The sequence below is a fragment of the Schistocerca serialis genome, chromosome 1 (genome assembly GCF_023864345.2).
Source record: "Schistocerca serialis cubense isolate TAMUIC-IGC-003099 chromosome 1, iqSchSeri2.2, whole genome shotgun sequence".
Classification (NCBI taxonomy): Eukaryota; Metazoa; Arthropoda; class Insecta; order Orthoptera; family Acrididae; genus Schistocerca; species Schistocerca serialis.
The window spans coordinates 241,099,824-241,120,487 of NC_064638.1; the positions used below are offsets into that span (position 1 = coordinate 241,099,824).

The window sequence follows — 20,664 nt, forward strand, 5'->3', positions numbered from 1 at the left end:
ATTGGCACTAACTGCGCTGCACGCAGTGTGACCTGGCGGCTAGTCTCTCTGGCTGACGTTCTGCTCAGTGTCGGTTCAAACCCAGCACTGCCAGTTCTTTGCCATCTGCTACTTGCTATTTCTCGAAATTTCTTATGTTTGTGGTGTTTCTATATTCGATGTTTGTATAAATAGCTGCACTTTGCGTCCGCGATGTCAATTCTGTTCTGTCTGTACTTTGGTGTTCGTCATAAGAGGGCTTCCAGTGCTAGGTTCTGTATTTCATTAACGACCCTGCTTTTGTATTTGACTTTGTTTCTGGTTACGATGTAATATTGTTTGGTGGAAATACCGACTACTTAAAAACATCTTCATTACCGTGAAAGGTGTCTGTGATGGAGCCACGCTACATTTGGATTACGTGTTTTTCGCATCGATTACGGGAGAGGTCCCCGCCTTTATTTTCTGATCGCACGTTGATCGTTTTAGATATTTATCTCAGCTATATGGGAAATACTTAAGTTTTACTCGTGGTTTTTGTAGACGATAGCTTGGTCAATAAACGGCTAGGGCAAAGTCACGCCACATGAGCAGGTAGGAAAGAACGAGTTGTATGGAGCAAGTCTAGTCTGTTGTGGTCAAACGTGGGCAGTCGTTAATGGTCATATCATGTAATGTAGTGCATGATATTGATACTCGGCGCTGAGCAGTTTTGCGTGTGAAGTGCCTGTTATTGTGACTCTTTGCAAGCAGGCAGACCTAGGCCGGAAGAACCCATTTGAAAGTTGTTTGTATCAGACAAGCTGTGGTCTGATAATTCTACTGCTACACAGTGGAAGAGAAAGTGCATAATATAGGATTTGGTATTGAGAGTGGCTACAATATTATATTTTGAGAGAGAGAGAGCTATATTTTGAACTGACTACGACAAGCACATGAAGCACCTCTCTTTTTATTCTGCTGAGCAGTACGAATTAAGTTGAATTGTTTTCCTCGCAGTTTGATGTGTTATGTGGAGGCAGTATGACTGATTAGATTTTCATATGAACCGTCTACTAAAGTGATGGCTGGACTAAAATCAATATACAGTATTTTGATTACTTTCGCGTCCCATATTTACCACTTATCGGGAGTTATTAAGTCCTTATTTCATTCACCAAACAGACTGGTTATATTTATGTGCATTTATTGTAACGTTACCTATTCAAGAGTCGAGCAGAATCTGTTTTTACTGAATGTCGCAGATCGTTTCTGTTGTATTAATCTACGTGAATGCTTATCACAGTAATTATTCTAATAAATAATAAATTTATTTAACATTTCCATTTTCATTACCTTAATCAGATTGCTTTTCCCATTTCACGGGTTTCTAAAGTAGTAAAAAAATACCTTTTATGATTACGCATTTTTAACTTATTCATGCCTAATTAAGATGTCTATATAGACTCACTGTTGTATAATGGGGTCAATTTTGTAAACATATGGTAACACACGCTGCAGAACTACGAAACTCCAGCTGCCTAGTTATTACGTAATTTTTTGCAGGTCTTGTGGCATTGAGTAACCGTACAACAGATTTAGTTTCTTTATCCCATATATAAGAAAAGAACTGGCCTTTCGCGGCATACAGAGTTTATTTATCATTTGATGTACGCCAGAATATCTTCAAAGTAATGTATATTATATATACATACCAGGGTCTGTCTAAACGGGCTGTGATACAGATGCCTCTCAATACGATTACTAGACGAGTACATCTCACTATTTACAGATGCCTTTCGATAAATGTACAAGTTCACTAGGGCGGCACAGCCGAGCAGTGGTTCAAGAACAACGAAGAGCAGCTCAATACCTGATATAAAAGGAACGCCGAACTGAAGGAAATGTTCACCGACATTTCATCAAATGGTTCCAGTGACTAGAGGAAATTCTACAAAAAAAGTAGACTTCCGATTGTGGTCCCTTTCCCCCATCTTACGCCAGGTTTTAAGTGAAATACAGTATGTTAAGGCAACCAGAACCACCTGACTGAGTACGTGAGAGGCAGAAGCCACAAGTGTCTACCCCACACATCTGGAGGTAAGGAGAATGTTGAAGAAGAGGTATTCGATCTTTACCAGCAGTCTTCGCCAGCAGCCGATCGCGAGTAGAAGAATGGACTTAGGCGAAGTCGTTAAACGGCAACCCAGCATCCGGCAAACTTAGCTACAGCTAACTCCTCGGCCAAATATAACGCTCCGCAGAGGAACAGACATTGCTACGTCTCCACTATGGACGACCTGAGGACGTTGTGCGCTACTGCAGGGAAAGAAGGCCAGTTTCAGAGACTATTATGCCACCAGACGTCAACCATCACAGCAGTTCACATCATTTCAGTCAACTGCAGACGATTATAGTCGACGTGTGGGACGAAGCCCACCGCCTTACCCTGGACAAGTCCGATCTCCAACACGCCGAAGCCATTCCCAGTCGCCGTACAGAGTAACCAGCCGCTCGCCTACGGCCGAATTGAGAAAAACTAAGTGAGGCGGGCACTATTGTGGTCGACTACCACAGACAAAAATCCTCAATGGGCGACTACTACGAGGATGTCGGCAAATATCATTGCATCATCAACGACCAACGTGTCCGGGTAGTAGTCGACTCAGGGGCTTCCTTTTCTGTAATGTCGAATGCTTATCGTCGTCAGCTAAAGGAACCGATTATGCTGAAAGTCGGAAATAGGAAATACGTCCAGTTCACACGAACATGTATTACAGAAATGTGTATCAATGACAGAATTCGAGACCTTCGAATTGATCGTTTTATGAAGTTGTAATAGTAATGTTATTCTCGAATGCGACTCCTTGTAGACATCACAAGTAGTTACACACTGTGGAAAATCTGAGGTTCAGATTGATGAAGCTATTTCAACAAGTTTACACAAAAGAGACTGCTCTGAGCACTTGTTTTGCCGTTTAAGACGTTGTTGTTCCGCCGTGCAGCGAGAGGAGTTCCAGCAGTCAATCGAGATGTTCAGATAAATTTTTGAAGCTTTTGTCGACTGCAAAAATTTATATGCCAGTTTTCGCATATTTTCAGATCTAGAGGGAGGAAACAACAGACAAAATGGCCCTGGTAAAACACTGTATCAACGCTGGGAATCATCCCCCACTTAGCCAGCGATCGTAAAGTTTGTCGCCATCTGAACAATTCGTAATTCGAGAGAAAGTGAGGAACTTACAAGATGACGTCATTGAAACTTCGGAGAGTCCTTGGACCTCTCCCGTGGTCCTCGTGGAGAAGAAGGATGGCACATAGCGGTCCTGCGTAAACTAACGACGATTCAATCACATCACGAAAAAAGACGTCTACCCTTGGCCCTTAGACTGCTTGAGAAGAGTGAAGTATTCTCAGCTATGAACATGCAGACAGGCTACTGATGAATTTAGATTGATGAGACTGACTGGGGAAAGACTACTTTCATAACTCCTAATTGTACCAATAACTACGTAAAGATCCAGCCACCTTCGAGCGTTTGATGGACAACTTGCTTCCACCTTCGAAACGGACGATGTGTCTTTGCTATCTATATGACATTTTCATTGTTTCTAACACATTTAAAGAACATCTAAGCTACCTGATAACCGTGATGAAGTGTGTTCAAGTTGTAGGCTCCTACCCGATTCGAAAAAAGCTCCTCTTCGCCGCCCAAGAAATAAAAGAATTGGCGTACCTAGTGAACTGCATTGGTGTTCGAACCAATGCAGAGAAAACAAGAGCACTCACAGATTTTCCGACTGTTGGCCACAGAAGTTTTCCAGGAATGTGCTCATACTGCCAGCGATTCATCAAGAATTTCTGTAGCAACGCACATGCCTTGCAAGAACTAGTGCATGGATACGCCAGATTTTCCAGGAACGAGAAGCAAGAAAGATCTTTCCTTGTACTTAAGGAGGCGCTAAGGTTTTCTCCAGCCATAACATAACGAGAATGCCGAGACAGATCTTCAGCTACTTGTTACGGGATAGATGCAGTTCAAGTTAAAACCCAGTAAGGTGCTGGAAAGGTGAGAACTTATGCTTCCAGAATACTCTAAAAGCCCGAAAGCAACTATCCCACAACCGATAAAGTGTATTTTGCCGTTGTTCGGACCATCTACATTTTCCGGCTGTATTCCTTTGTCATAACATTAACCGTTGTGACGGACCACAATTCCCTATGCTGGCTAACTAACCTGAAGTATCTGTCAGGTCGATTGGCGAGGCGGTCACTGAGGCCCCGGGAATACAGCGCAGGAGACACAAGGAAACCTTTGGCGGAATAGAACAGCGTGGACGAAATCTGAGTCATTCCTCCATTAAACGACATTGCTTCTGAACCGAGGTAAGAACCACCATCGCCAGAAACCTTAGAAGCCTTGAAAAACGTGGAACCAACGGAGAATTTCAGTTGATAAACGGATCATTGTATAAGAGGAACTATGATCTGACGGGGTGGAAACGGTTGTTCAACATCCCAACACATCTACGTCCTATTATCCTGACGTTTTCCCACGACGCTCCAACATCTGGTCACTGGGGATCCATGTAGACTCAAGACAGACTCAGACGCAGATATCACTGGGCAGGTGTCTACCGATCGATTAGTATGTGAGCCACTTTAAGGCAGGTGTCGTTGTTACCTCAGAGGCTTCTTGTAACAACCCCACCTGCAGGAGCACCCTTCCACTGAACTGGAATCGACCTCATTGGGAGATTCCTAAAATTCGACAAACGGTTATCGGCCGGTAATGGAAACGGAACTTAACGTATGGCGTCAGTGGCCGGGAGTTCCCAGGCGGGAAGTTAGGCCGCCAAGTGCAGGTCTTATTGAGTGCGACGCCACATTCGCGTCGACAATGGGGATGAAATGATGATGAGAACAACACAACACCCAGTCCCTGATGGAGAAAATCTGCCACCCCAGCCGGGAATCGAACCCGAGCTCCCGCGCGTGGCATTCCAACACGCTGACCATCAGCTGATGGGGCGGGCATCGACCGTTAGTAATCCGCACTGACTGATATGTCATCAAAGCTGTGCTGACAGCTGAAGCTCCGGAAATTTCAGGGTTGCCTGTACAAGACATCATTTTGAACCACGGACCGCCCCATGTTACGATCTCCGAGCTTGAAAAAGTTTTTCAGTGGAGACCAGTATCAGAGGTTATTTCACGTCGCGATATCACCCAGTTGTGCATAAGACAAGTAATAGATTCCTCGTCCTGCATGCAGATAAAAAATACCATACAGATGCTCCATTTGCATGTAATGTTCGGATAATTCAATCATTGTTTACGTCCCGACAGATGAGAGTTGCCTGCCACCCACCTAAGAAATTGGCAGCTATACGATGCAGGTTGATGTCGAACAGTGACATTAGGATACAGTACCGCCCATCGTGACATTCGCATACAACGCAGGGAAGCCAAACATTACAAGCTTCACACCGTCGTTTCCGAGACTGAAACGATAATGTATACCCGTTCCCCTTCCCGTCGTACAATACTCAGGATGACCGCTTGAAACACCTCATTGCCGAGACCGAACAAGTAAGACAGCTGGTTGCCATACGGAGCCTGGACGGGCAGGAGAAAGACTGAGAGCGCTGTAATGCCAAGCACCTTTCAGTGAGGTACATCCCGGAAGACTCAGTATGGATTGCTGCGCCTTTGCGGAAAGTTGGACTATAGCAAAATTTACTAAAGCACTACTTTGGACTTATAGCAGTCTTCTCGTTTGTTGGTCGTCACTTACAAAGTTGAGGATGATGACTCACCATCAAGAAAACAAAAGCGCAGAGACGTTGTCCATGTCCGTATGATGCCCTACGACAGTCCTGAGATGCAAATCGATGGTAGGGTCTAGGTAAGACGCCTTGCTACGCTCCTGAGGCTTAGTACGGTGATAGGGTCTTCTTGTTCACGGAATCTGAAGGCTCACTGGACGATCGCGAATCTGCGATGGGAGGGGCTAACTTCTATGCGCTTCATAGTGAATAGGACGTAACAACACGACCAAAACGCGAGGATCCGCCATCGCTGTCATACAGAGGATCATCGACAAAATTTAGGTCCAGAGTGGTGTAGCTGGCTTTGCAACAGCGAGTCTCTGATCCTCTAGGAGAGGGAACAATCCCGCTATCTGTGGAACATGCCTTGTGATGTAGCGGTTAGAATCGCTCCCTGACGTGATGTTTAGTACCAGCAGTTTTTTGTCGTTTAGTACTTATTATTTCTGGAAGGTTCTCGAAATTTCTTCTGTTTGTAATTTCTGTATATTCTGTGGTTTTCAGTATCTGTATAAATAGCAGCACTCCTCATCCGGAGTTCCGTTCTGTTCTTTCTGTATGACGGCGTTCGTAATAAACGTACTCTCAGAGACATTTCGTTGACGATTCTGCTTTCAGATTTGGAATTGAATGTGGTTAAGTAGTGACAATATTCTGTGGTACCAGTTAGGTTACATGAATGCTAAGTGTGAAGATGGTAGAACCTCCACCTGAGTAGTGTGGGAGAAAGCGCTCTAGTTTTTTCCTAAGCAGATGCATCTCTATTGATGTAAGCGTATAATCCAGAACTAATTCCCGTGTTAAACAACGTGCTTAGGTTAGCATTGGCTAGACGTTTCTCCACTGCGCAGACGTAGCTCACAATGGTTGTTTCTGCCTCTAACTGACTCGATTCACAATCCACGAGGAATTTTGCTGAACAACATGTCTGAATGAATTAATCTAATTGGTTATTATTCACATACTATCAAACTGTAGTGCGTTGTGTACTATTTATTTACTGAAAATTCTCTTGACATAAATGTACTTACCAAAGGTTTCTAGAAAGTTAGGTTACTGAGAGCTCTAATCCTCTTTGACCACCGAGCGAGGTGGCGCAGTGGTTAGCACACTGGACTCGCATTCGGGAGGACCACGGTTCAATCCCGTCTCCAGCCATCCTGATTTAGGTTTTCCGTGATTTCCCTAAATCGTTTCAGGCAAATGCCGGGATGGTTCCTTTGAAAGGGCACGGCCGATTTCCTTCCCAATCCTTCCCTAACCCGAGCTAGCGCTCCGTCTCTAATGACCTCGTTGTCAACGGGACGTTAAACACTAACCACCGCCACCACCGTCCTCTTTGACCAAGCATGGACATAGACGCATAGCGACTTTAATATTATTACTTTTTAATATTTCTCCATGCCACCCCTTTCTCATCCTCGTCACTACATCAATGAGTGTTAATGAGTTTCTTGTTGAAAAACTACGTCTTTTCAATCAGTATTGCTCGATGTCTAAATGATTATCAAATTAAAATCCAAATATCAGGGGTCTGATCATCTGTCGGTCCAAGGTTTCTTCTGGCGTTTATCGCTTCTTTCACCTCGTGCAATGATTTGTATGTGTAAAAAACTACCTAACTGCACAGTAGTCCGTAGTGCATGTTACAGGTGCACGTCCCTCTACAATTAGTTGGGTACGTCGTTTCAAAGATCTATGCCAAGTAACGCACTTCGTCTTCAAACCAGACGGCGATACCTAAGTCATATGTCTGTCAAGTTGAACTGAATTAGCTCCAGGTATTCCGCAGTTACGCATCGCTCTTCTCACCCTTTCCTGTCTTCAGCCCTCCCTATGGGGGTGTATAGGTTTTTATACATTATTTGTTTCCACTTACAAGGGGTCTGCGCGTACTCATCAATTTTGGTCAAATTTATGGCCACAAATGAAAGTAACATGAATGTCAGCTCCAGACCGTCAAACGTTAAGAAAAAAAGAGTTTTAGATCGAGACGGGATAGGCATGAGTGGTGTCCAGATATCGCTTGGCACAACGGAAGGAGTGAAGAACGGTAGGTCGAGGGTTGTGTGGTTTCAACAAAAAATACGTTTCTTACACTCAAATAAAAGGAAATAATGCTCAGCATATAGTGTTGTTTGAATTTTCATAAAAAGAATGAAAAAACGCAAAGAAAAAATATGGTAACGCAAATAAATTTCCGAGAAAGGATTATACTTACGGCGACAACGAGGGTTCTGCAAATTAGTTTACAAGAAAGCGCTGTAATTAAGTGTACAGCACTTCGTATTCCGTTAGTTTCACTTTGACCTTCGAGTAATCCTTGGCAGCTAATGTAACCCTTTGATGTCTATTTTCGTCATAGGTGAATAATTTCATGAAAAAGTTTCAAAACTGCTTTTATCTGATCGACCGAGAAAAAGAAATTACATCCTGGGAAGACTACATCATTAAAATACATTTCACTGCATATTTCCACCTATCCTCGCAAATATTTGGCAAAATGGCACGTTGCACATAGATTAAGGACAAACTGTGTGACGAAAGACAGCTTTTTATGGATGTAAACCAAATCTGTTTCTCTACAGAAACTTTAAAACAGCCATGCAATTGTAAAATGCAATGTTTATAGCGTGTGCAGAAAGCCGAGAAAATTACAGTTTTTTGGTGTTCTTAAGTTTAATGTCACCTCTGGCATGTGCAAGCAGTCAATTGTAAAATAATAAATGTACCAAATTTTACATTCGGAGTTCTCGTGTACGCCGTACAGTTCCTTCCTGGAAATTTATTAGCAATCCCAAATTTTCTTTTGCGATTCCTTTCCTTACTTATTTATTACATTATTAATAACTACGATACATTTAGCAATATTTGGGTTTATGCGCAGTATAACGTACGAAAAAATCGTAAATAAAAATTTTCCAGACAGGGACGCGACGGCACGACTTTCTGATACCGCTTTACACTTTTTCAACTGCGCCAACCGCTGCCTCGACCCAAGGCTAAAGATGATAGCTCATGCCTCCCTGATCCGCATCAAAAATACTTCTTTTTTCTTAAACGCTTGGCCATCTGGAGCTCCGACTTCATTTTTGGCCAAGCCCCGAATATAACACAAATTTGGTTGAAATGGCGATGATGAGTAGGCGCGTTCCGCTTCTTACTATTTAATACATGTACCAGGTTTGGTCGAAATTCCTACAGGAGTTCCCAAGTTCTCACTCCATGCTACCCTTCTTGGATTGTTAATAAAGGAAAATGCGTGTATGCTAAATTAAAATGGAAGCAGAGAATGTAAGAATAAACCTGATGAAACTGAAGAAAATAACTTTATAGTGAAACAAAGACAGAAGAATAACCAAAATATATGCAGTCTAATCGAATTCTTTGACAGAGATCCTGCTGACGTAACCCAGAGTGTAACGGCAAATCGGTACGCAAGGCAACAGCGGGCAGTGCAGTAAAAATGGTTCAAATGGCTCTGAGCACTATGGGACTTAACATCTGAGGTCATCATGCCCCTAGAACTTAGAGCTACTTAAACCTAACTAACCTAAGGAAATCACACACATCCATGCCCGAGACAGGATTCGAACCTGCGACCGTAGCGTTCGCGTGGTTCCAGACTGAAGCGCCTAGAACCGCTCGGCCACAGCTACCGGCGGCAGTGCAGTACTCACCAGCGAAAGGTGTGGGATGCGGCTTCGAATTCTAGTTCCACAGCAAATACACTCCTGGAAATTGAAATAAGAACACCGTGAATTCATTGTCCCAGGAAGGGGAAACTTTATTGACACATTCCTGGGGTCAGATACATCACATGATCACACTGACAGAACCACAGGCACATAGACACAGGCAACAGAGCGTGCACAATGTCGGCACTAGTACAATGTATATCCACCTTTCGCAGCAATGCAGGCTGCTATTCTCCCATGGAGACGATCGTAGAGATGCTGGATGTAGTCCTGTGGAACGGCTTGCCATGCCATTTCCACCTGGCGCCTCAGTTGGACCAGCGTTCGTGCTGGACGTGCAGACCGCGTGAGACGACGCTTCATCCAGTCCCAAACATGCTCAATGGGGGACAGATCCGGAGATCTTGCTGGCCAGGGTAGTTGACTTACACCTTCTAGAGCACGTTGGGTGGCACGGGATACATGCGGACGTGCATTGTCCTGTTGGAACAGCAAGTTCCCTTGCCGGTCTAGGAATGGTAGAACGATGGGTTCGATGACGGTTTGGATGTACCGTGCACTACTCAGTGTCCCCTCGACGATCACCAGTGGTGTACGGCCAGTGTAGGAGATCGCTCCCCACACCATGATGCCGGGTGTTGGCCCTGTGTGCCTCGGTCGTATGCAGTCCTGATTGTGGCGCTCACCTGCACTGCGCCAAACACGCATACGACCATCATTGGCACCAAGGCAGAAGCGACTCTCATCGCTGAAGACGACACGTCTCCATTCGTCCCTCCATTCACGCCTGTCGCGACACCACTGGAGGCTGGCTGCACGATGTTGGGGCGTGAGCGGAAGACGGCCTAACGGTGTGCGGGACCGTAGCCCAGCTTCATGGAGACGGTTGCGAATGGTCCTCGCCGATACCCCAGGAGCAACAGTGTCCCTAATTTGCTGGGAAGTGGCGGTGCGGTCCCCTACGGCACTGCGTAGGATCCTACGGTCTTGGCGTGCATTCGTGCGTCGCTGCGGTCCGGTCCCAGGTCGACGGGCACGTGCACCTTCCGCTGACCACTGGCGACAACATCGATGTACTGTGGAGACCTCACGCCCCACGTGTTGAGCAATTCGGCGGTACGTCCACCCGGCCTCCCGCATGCCCACTATACGCCCTCGCTCAAAGTCCGTCAACTGCACATACGGTTCACGTCCACACTGTCGCGGCATGCTACCAGTGTTAAAGACTGCGATGGAGCTCCAAATGCCACGGCAAACTGGCTGACACTGGCGGCGGCGGTGCACAAATGCTGCGCAGCTAGCGCCATTCGACGGCCAACACCGCGGTTCCTGGTGTGTCCGCTGTGCCGTGCGTGTGATCATTGCTTGCACAGCCCTCTCGCAGTGTCCGGAGCAAGTATGGTGGGTCTGACACACCGGTGTCAATGTGTTCTTTTTTCCATTTCCAGGAGTGTATTAAATCGTCGCAAATGGTCATAGCATCCTACACCCCACTAGAGAGTTAAAAAAGTCTTCTTCTTCTCATATGACTTCCAAAATAAAGTATGTGATCAAAAGCATCCGGACACCTGGCTGAAAATGACTTACAAGTTCGTGGCTCCCTCCATCGGTAATGGTGGAATTCAGTATGGTGTTGGCCCACCCTTATCGATGATGACACCTTCCAATCTCGCAGTCATGCGTTCAATCAGGTGCTGGAAGGTTTCTTGGGGAATGGCAGCCCATTCTTCACGGAGTACTGCACTGAGGAGAAGTATCGATGTCGGTCGGTGAGGCCTGGCACGAAGTCGGCGTTCCAAAACATCCCTAAGATGTTCTGTAGGATTCAGGTCAGGACTCTGTGCAGGCCAGTCCATTGCAGGGATGTTATTGTCGTGTAACCACTCCGCCACAGACCGTGCTTTATGAACAGGTGCTCGATCGTGTTGAAAGATGCAATCCCAATCACCGAATTGCTCTTCAACAGTGGGAAGCAAGAAGGTTCTTAAAACACCAATGTAAGCCTGTGCTGTGATAATCCCACGCAAAACAACAAGGGGTGCAAGACCCCTCCATGAAAAACACGACCACACCATACCAACACCGCGTCCGAATTTTACTGTTGGCACTACACACGCTGGAAGATGACGTTCACCTGGCATTCGCCATACCCACACCCTGCCATCGGATCGCCACATTGTGTACCGTGCTTCACTCCACACTCCACTGTTCAATCGTCCAATGTTTAGCTCCTTACACCAAGCGAAGCGTCGTTTGTCATTTACCGGCGTAATATGTGGCTTATGAGCAGCGGCTCGACCATGAAATCCAAGTTTTCACACCTCCCGCCTAACTGTCATACTACTTGCAGTGGATCCTGATGCAGTTTGGAATTCCTGTGTGATGGTCTGGATAAATGTCTGCCTATTACAAATTATGATCGTCTTCACCGGTCGGCGGTCCCTGTCAGTCAACAGACGAGGTCGGCCTGTACGATTTTTTGCTGTACGTGTCCCTTCACGTTTCCATTTCACTAACACATCGGAAACAGTGGACCTAGGGATGTTTAGGAGTGTGGAAGTTTTGCGTACAGACGTATGACACAAGTGATGCCCAATCACCTGCCTACGCTCGAAGTCCGTGAGTTCCACGGAGCGCCTTATTCTGCTCTCTCACGATGTGTGATGACTACTGAGATCGCTAGTATGGAGTACCTGGCAGTAGGACACTTTTGGTCACATAATATAGATATAATAAACGAAATTAAAAGTTACTCGTCGGAATAGTACTCAACAGTTGGAAACATAGTGCCTAGAAACAGAGATGGCTACCTAATTGGGAGAAGCTGTACGTACTCATAGCGTTTCAGTAATGTTGCCGAGTGGGAAAATACAAGAATACCGCATTATAAGGAAGTATTGGTATCAACAAAATGAAGGTTTATTCTGCGAACAAGATGAAAACGGTACTAACTTAAAAAGAAAGAAAAAAAACAGTAGAACGTTTGTCAACAGCGTAGTCCTACTGTCAGTATTATCCGGGTTGCGTCAGGCTAGCCTTGTTTGTGTACTAAAGGAAAATGGTGCTGTCCACTAACGGAAGCTAACTGCAAGTCGCGCGAACAGCCTGACGCGCCGGGGACAAGGGTCGCTTGCTGACGTCACACGGTTCGGGCGGCTGGCTAGAGATGTGACGCCGGCGTGGCTGCTGCCTCAGTTACAGCTGAGGATGGGCTTCAAGGCGGTCGTGGTTTCGGCGGCGCTGCTGGTCGCAGTCTCTGCTCAGGTTACTTCGCTTAGCTGGCATTCCATTAGTATGAATTAATATACACCGCAACAGTCACTTGTCACTAATACTGTGTTGGAACGATGCGTTTCGGGAGCTTGCTGCCATCATTAGGCGCATTTACTTTTACATTGCAGTTAATATGAAGTGATGTCAGTTTCTTCTGCTAATGTGCCAGTGAGGTTATGTGTAGAAAATGACGCCTGTTCAGGAAGATATTTGTGTTACGGTGTGCTCATTATATTGTGATAGGCATAAATAGTCGTTTTCTTAGCGCATTTACTTACATTTTTATTGGTAAATTCTACGTCTACATCTACATGGATACTCTGCAAATCACATTTAAGTGCCTGGCAGAGGGTTCATCGAACCACATTCACAATTACTATTCCAACCTCGTATAGCGCGCGGAAAGAACGAACACTTATATCTTTCCGTACGACCTCTGATGTCCCTTATTTTATCGTGGTGATCGTTTCTCCCTATGTAGGTCTGTGTCAACAAAATATTTTCGCATTCGGAGGAGAATCTCGTGAGAAGATTCCGTCGCAACGAAAAACGCCTTTCTTTTAATGATGTCCAGCCCAAATCCTGTATCATTTCTGTGACACTCTCTCCCACATTTCGCGATAATACAAAACGTGCTGCGCTTCTTTGAAATTTTTCGATTTACTCCGTCAGTCCTATCTGGTAAGGATTCCACACCGCGCAGCAGTATTCTAAAAGCTGCGTCTGGGACACAGAGCACAGTAACAAGTACATCACAACTTAATGCTTTCACAATCATTTGTTTACACCAATCCAAAGACACTTGAAAGCTAAGATAAATTCATTTCTATTGCTGAAACAGTAGTATACAGTAAAGATGTAACATTTATATCTAGATATGTTTATGTCACGGCAAGTATATTTTTTCCAATGAAATAGGCATTCAGCATCGGAGAAGTTTTAAAGAAGCTAATATTATTACAAGTTTCTCATTTAGTAACATGTCTCCATGTGTTATGCCATCAATGAATATTTCCAGTTCTTCATACGAGTTCATCTGGTACCTCTTGATCATTTTATGTAATACGTAGATATCGTGCACCATGTCAAGGACTCTGTGGCTTGTGTTTTTTATGTGGGTGGCTATTGCTGCTTTATTATAGTTGTTAGTGTGGTAGGCAAATATTATTAACAAGTGACTGTTGCAGTATACATAAATATCATGCAATATGTCACAGCATGGGTGGCCTGTGTTTATGTGGGTGGCTGTAGCTGATTTATTATAGTAGTGTGGTAGACAAACTTTAGTAACAAGTGACTGTTGCAGTGTACATTATTTCATAAAAATCCTACAATACAGTCGCAGTCTCCAAATCACATCCATGTAACATGCATAAATTTAAGTTAGACTCCATTGGTAGCCTAGATCTCATAGCAATTGCAACTATTTTCACCTCAAAGGAATATTCAGGAAAACGATTTTCTAGTTATTTACATCTAAACCCATTTATATGCTCCACAAGCCGCCATAACGTGTGTGGTAGAGAGTATTTTTCACACCACTGCCACTCCCTATCTTTCCTGCTACAGGCGCGAACGGTGTGTACCAGAGGAGTCACTGTTTGTAAGCCTCCATGTGAGCTCAAACCCATCTAATTTGAATTTCACGGTCTTTTAGCGAGATGCCTGTAGCAGGAAACAATATGTTGGCTGATTCTTCTAGGAACGCACACTCCCGGAAATGTAACAGCAAACCACACCGTGATCCAGCACCGATTTTCTTGTTGCCTCTGTCACTGGAGCTGTATGAGAATTACGCTTTCACGCTTGCTTAATGAATCCGTGAGGAAACACTCGACCATTTCCTAGATCTTTCCTATTTCCCCTATGGAGCCGTAGGGTTAAGAATCCCAGACTGAGGATAAACACTCGTATGCCGATAGAATGAGCGTTTTGTAAGCTACCTACTTCGTGGTTGGTCTCTTCCTCCTCACGACCCTTCCAGTCAATCTCAATAGAATCTGCCTTTCCTATGCTAGGTTTTATGTGGCTGTGCTGCTTTAAATAATTTTGTACGCTGACTCAGAAGTATTTAACGGATGTGACTATTACCAATGATTAATCAGAAGCTATGTAATCAACCAATAAATAGATTTTCTCCACTTATGGTCAGCTTCTCGTATTTGTATTGAGGGTCAACTGCCAACCCCTGCACAACATGGTGACGGGCTGCAGGTTTTCCTGCATTTCACTACAACATTCTACCTTCGAATTTTCTCGAAATACAACAAATATCATCAGCGAAAACGCAAGTTGTTTCCTGCGTGAACAGTAATACATCTACAATACTGTTATCGAAGTGAGTCGAGATTGATGCGTTTTCGGACGAACGGCTGGGTGGTCGTGGTAATGATGATGATGATGACGACGATGATGTTCAGTTTGTGGGGCGCTAAGCTCGCGGTCATCAGCGCCCGTACAAAGTCCCAAATTTTACGCGGTCCAATTTTTTCAAATGGTTCTGAGCACTATGGGACTTAACAACTCAGGTCATCAGTCCCCTAGAACTTAGAACTACTTAAACCTAACTAACCTAAGGACATCACACACATCCATGCCCGAGGCAGGAATCGAACCTGCGACCGTAGCGGTCGCGCGGTTCCAGACTGAAGCGCGTAGAACCGCACGGTTACCCCGACCGGCTCAATTTTTTCACAGTCCATTGTAGCCACTATCACAAATGATGATGATGACGATGTAATGATAAGGACAACACAAACACCCAACCCCGGACAGAGAAAAATCCCCAACCCGGCCGGGAATCGAACCCTGGACCTAGTCGTGGTAAGGAAATACAGTAAGTATACTGCTGAAATGTCTTTCACGACCACCTTCATGCTTTCCTGAGCTATTCGCCACTTGAGAAATAAGTGAATGAAATAACTATCTCTTGTCAAAATATTCCATTCGCTACAGCGAAACGGTTGACCTAAACTTGTTGCCACACGAAATGATGTAAATACTTTAGCTGACTTCATTGACCACTGCGAAATACGGGCACACCTTAACGATGGAATGTGAAATACATACTCAGACTGCGCCTCGATAATACGGCACTGCTTTATGCCGTCCGATAAAGACCCAGAAGACGGCTCGGCAAGGTGTTTACAGTTATTAAAACGCTTACTGCTTCCTTTATGAAGTCGGCACCTGATGAATCTTTGCTCCATGTCGATCTGAAGTTTCTTTTCTTAGCTGGATGGTCATTTTAATGGTAAGAAATCGAATTGGGGGGGGGGGGGGGTGTCATCGGTCTAGAAATCAAGTGCGCTCTGCTCGTTTGTTGTATTACAGCAATATTTGCGCCCAGCTTCGCTACCACGTAAAATGATTCGCAGATTTCTCGATGTATCGACCGGCGGTGGTCAATTCAGGGAGCTGATTCGATTCAACTCTGGCTCACCTGCCAGTGTTCGGAACACTGTCTATGCAGAGTGGGGCAGATAAGACAAGTCTTCCCAAACATATTCAGAGGAGTAGATTTATCGAGGTGCGGTTATCGCTAAGTTGTGGAGCACTGTCTGACGCATCTCAACTTGCCGAACCAAGTCACCGACATTTTTTTTTAATTATATACTTTTTCCTTGGAATTGGAAAGCACCTTCGAAGGACAAGGACGTAACATGGAAAGTGACCGAACGGTAAGAAGACAACAGAGCCTCCAACCTCTGTCCTGTTGTCAGCGACTGCTACGGTCGCAGGTTCGAATCCTGCCTCGGGCATGGATGTGTGTGATGTCCTTAGCTTAGTTAGGTTTAAGTAGTTCTAAGTTCTAGGGGACTGATGACCTCAGATGTTAAGTCCCATAGGGCTCAGAGCCATTTGAACCTCTTGTCAGGAGAAGAGGTTCCACAAACGTGTGCGCCCTTATACCAAATGCAAGAAAACCCGTAGCTCAGGCACGGTTCATGTGTCTATCATTGTCACTGTCATTAAGGGCTGGAAATATTGATCTTGAGCATTTATACTTGATATAAAACCGTTACGGACACAAGATTCTTGTCGTTGAGTTTCGTCTGGACTAATCGAAGCACAATCCTTGTTACATGGTATTAATAATGTATTCTTTGTAGATTTCTTATTTAAGTTTGCTTACAAACAACAGTTCAGATGTGCTTTGATGGATGAGCGTGTAGGCCATTTTGTGTTTCCCGAACGACCGATTACAATCTCCAGTGTTCTGTACAGGTCTGTAATTCTGCGAGAACGATGTGGGTTACCTTCTGTTCAGTGTTGTGTCTTTCAGGATATCTGTTAAGAATTGTAGATTCTTGCGGATGTTTAATGTCCCTTCAATGAGTGAGGGACCAATAAAACCGTTCCTGCCGGCCGTTGTGGTCGAGCGCTTCTAGGCGCTTCAGTCCGGAACCGCGCTGCTGCTACGGTCGCAGATTCTAATTCTGCCTCGGGCATGGATGTGGGTGATGTCCTTAGGTTAGTTAGGTTTAAGTAGTTCTAAGTCTAGGGGACTGATGAAAAATGGCTCTGAGCACTATGGGACTCAACTTCTGAGGTCATCAGTCCCCTAGAACTTAGAACTACTTAAACCTAACTAACCTAGAGACATCTGTCTTGTGACAGCCAGAGCGAGAGCACCAGCAGCAGCGAGTACTGTTTGTATAAAGCGTTTATTTTGCATTTTGTTTACGACCTTCCACTAAGGAAGGGATTCTATTTGTGTTTATCTGCTCTGCATAGTAACTAACAGTTCTTGATAAAACTTTACGTAGTTTTCGTGTTAGATTTCTTAGTGTTTTCTTGATCGTTTAGAACAGAAAGCGCCCTAAAACCGTCTTTTGTTTGTTTCGCGGCCGTTAGCCACTAGTCACTTGAATCAGCAGTTGTCTTGTGACAGCCAGAGCGAGAGCACCAGCAGCAGCGAGTACTGTTTGTATAAAGCGTTTTTGTACTTATTTGCTGCGCTTAGCTTTTAAATAGTTTTTCTGGGAAAACCTAGCGTAGTTTTCGCGTCTCGTATTTCAGTGAGTGTTTCTTGATTATCAGAGTAGCTCATCAGAAGATTATCTTGGGAATTTGTCACCGTATAGAGTAGGGTAAACATAGTCATGTGTAGGGACTGTGGTTGTTGTGAGCGGACGCAAGGAGAATTGGCCACTCTTCGGGGGCAGGTGGAGGCTTTGTCTGTTAGGCTCATCGAGCTCGAGGCGCAGGCGTCGGCTCGTAGTGGCGTTGGGGCAACTGTAGTGAGACCTATGCCTACTTCGGTGGCCTTGGAATCACATGGAACCCCTGATGTCGCTGCGTCTTCCGGCAGTGAGCATCTTACCGGTCAGCCATCACTCCAGGGTGAATGGCGGACAGTGGTGGACTCGCGCGTGCCTGGCCGAAAGGCGAAGGTGGGATCTGGCCGCGTGGCAGCTGCCTTACCCCTTTCCAACAGGTACGGGGTGCTTCCTAGTGGTGATGACATCGTTTCCGAGCCACCACAGGATGCCTCGCCTGTTGGGCCAGTGGCCGATTCTCCGGCAAGGTCCCGACAGTCACAGAGGGCGGGCCTATTAGTTATAGGGAGCTCCAACGTTAGGCGGGTTATGGAGCCCCTCAGGAAAATAGCGGGTAGGTCGGGGAAGAATGCCAGTGTGCACTCGGTGTGCTTGCCGGGGGGTCTCGTCCGTAATGTGGAGGAGGCCCTTCCGGCAGCTATTGAACGCACTGGGTGTGACCGGCTGCAGATAGTAGCACATGTCGGAACGAATGACGCCTGCCGCTTGGGTTCTGAGGCCATCCTTGGTTCCTTCCGGCGGCTGGCTGATTTGGTGAAGACAACCAGCATCGCACGCGGAGTGCAAGCTGAGCTTAATATCTGCAGCATAGTGCCCAGAGTCGATCGCGGTCCTCTGGTTTGGAGCCGTGTGGAGGGTCTAAACCAGAGGCTCAGACGACTCTGCGACTATAATGGTTGCAAATTCATCGACCTCCGTTATTGGGTGGAGAACTGTAGGGCCCCCCTAGACAGGTCAGGCGTGCACTACACACCGGAAGCAGCTACTAGGGTAGCAGAGTACGTGTGGCGTGCACACGGGGGTTTTTTAGGTTAGAGGGACCCCCCCTTGGGCGAAACGATAAAATACCTGACGGCTTACCAGAGAGGACATTATCATCGTTGATAAAGAACGTCCGTCCTCAGAGACCAAAAACAGGAAAAGTTAACGTAATATTGGTAAACTGCAGGAGTATCCAGGGCAAGGTTCCTGAATTAGTATCTCTTATTGAAGGAAATAGTGCGCATATAGTATTAGGAACGGAAAGTTGGTTAAAACCGGAAGTGAACAGTAACGAAATCCTAGACACAGAATGGAATATATACCGCAAGGATAGGATAAACGCCAATGGTGGAGGAGTATTTATAGCAGTAAAGAATTCAATAATATCCAGTGAAGTTATTAGCGAATGCGAATGTGAAATAATCTGGGTTAAGTTAAGTATCAAAGGTGGGTCAGATATGATAGTCGGATGCTTCTATAGACCACCTGCATCAGCAACCGTAGTAGTTGAGCGCCTCAGAGAGAACCTGCAGAACGTCGTGAAGAAGTTTCGTGATCATACTATTGTAATAGGGGGAGACTTCAATCTACCAGGTATAGAATGGGATAGTCACACAATCAGAACTGGAGCCAGGGACAGAGACTCTTGTGACATTATCCTGACTGCCTTGTCCGAGAATTACTTCGAGCAGATAGTTAGAGAACCAACTCGTGAAGCTAACGTTTTAGACCTCATAGCAACAAATAGACCGGAACTTTTCGACTCCGTGAATGTAGAAGAGGGTATCAGTGATCATAAGTCAGTGGTTGCATCAATGACTACAAGTGTAATAAGAAATGCCAAGAAAGGAAGGAAAATATATTTGCTTAACAAGAGTGATAGGGCACAAATCGCAGAATATCTGAGTGACCACCATCAAACGTTCATTTCTGAGGAAGAGGATGTGGAACAAAAATGGAAAAAATTCAGAAACATCGTCCAGTACGCCTTAGATAAGTTCGTACCGACTAAGGTCCAAAGCGAGGGGAAAGATCCACCGTGGTATAACAATCATGTACGAAAGGTACTACGGAAACAAAGAAAGCTTCATCATAGGTTTAAGAGTAGTCGAATCATAGCTGATAAGGAAAAGCTGAACGAAGCGAAAAAGAGCGTAAAGAGAGCAATGAGAGAAGCATTCAACGAATTCGAACATAAAACATTGGCAAACAATCTAAACAAGAACCCTAAAAAGTTTTGGTCATATGTAAAATCGGTAAGCGGATCTAAATCCCCTATTCAGTCACTCGTTGACCACGATGGCACCGAAACAGAGGACGACCGAAGAAAGGCAGAAATACTGAATTCAGTGTTCCGAAACTGTTTCACTGCGGAAAATCGTAACACGGTCCCTGACTTCAGCCGTCGCACGGACGCCAAAATGGAAAATATTGAAATAAACGATATCGGAATTGAAAAACAACTGCTATCACTTGGTAGCGGAAAAGCATCCGGACCAGACGAGATACCCTTAAGATTCTACAGTGATTATGCTAAAGAACTTGCCCCCTTTCTATCAGTAATTTATCGTAGATCGCTGGAAGAACGTAAAGTACCTAGCGACTGGAAGAAAGCGCAGGTCGTTCCCATTTTCAAGAAGGGTCATAAATCAGATGCGAATAATTATAGGCCTATTTCGCTTACGTCAATCTGTTGTAGAATAATGGAACATGTTTTGTGTTCTCGTATTATGACGTTCTTAGATAACACAAATCTCCTTCATCATAACCAACATGGATTCCGCAAACAGAGATCATGTGAAACTCAGCTCGCCCTATTTGCCCAAGAAATTCACAGTGCCGTAGACACTGGCGAGCAGA

At 45.1% G+C, this 20,664-nt stretch overlaps 1 protein-coding gene across 7 annotated transcripts in view; it reads left to right on the forward strand.

Annotated features, from left to right (window-relative positions):
• The first annotated feature begins 12,595 nt into the window (after positions 1 to 12,595).
• Positions 12,596 to 20,664, forward strand: part of LOC126466754 (inter-alpha-trypsin inhibitor heavy chain H4-like) — a 207,579-nt gene continuing 199,510 nt past the window's right edge. For all 7 annotated transcript variants that reach the window (XM_050096405.1, XM_050096410.1, XM_050096408.1 and 4 more), the window contains exon 1: positions 12,596 to 12,751. In XM_050096405.1, coding sequence (XP_049952362.1) covers positions 12,695 to 12,751 — 57 coding nt within the window. In that variant the 5' untranslated portion in view covers positions 12,596 to 12,694. The remainder of the gene's footprint in view (positions 12,752 to 20,664) is intronic.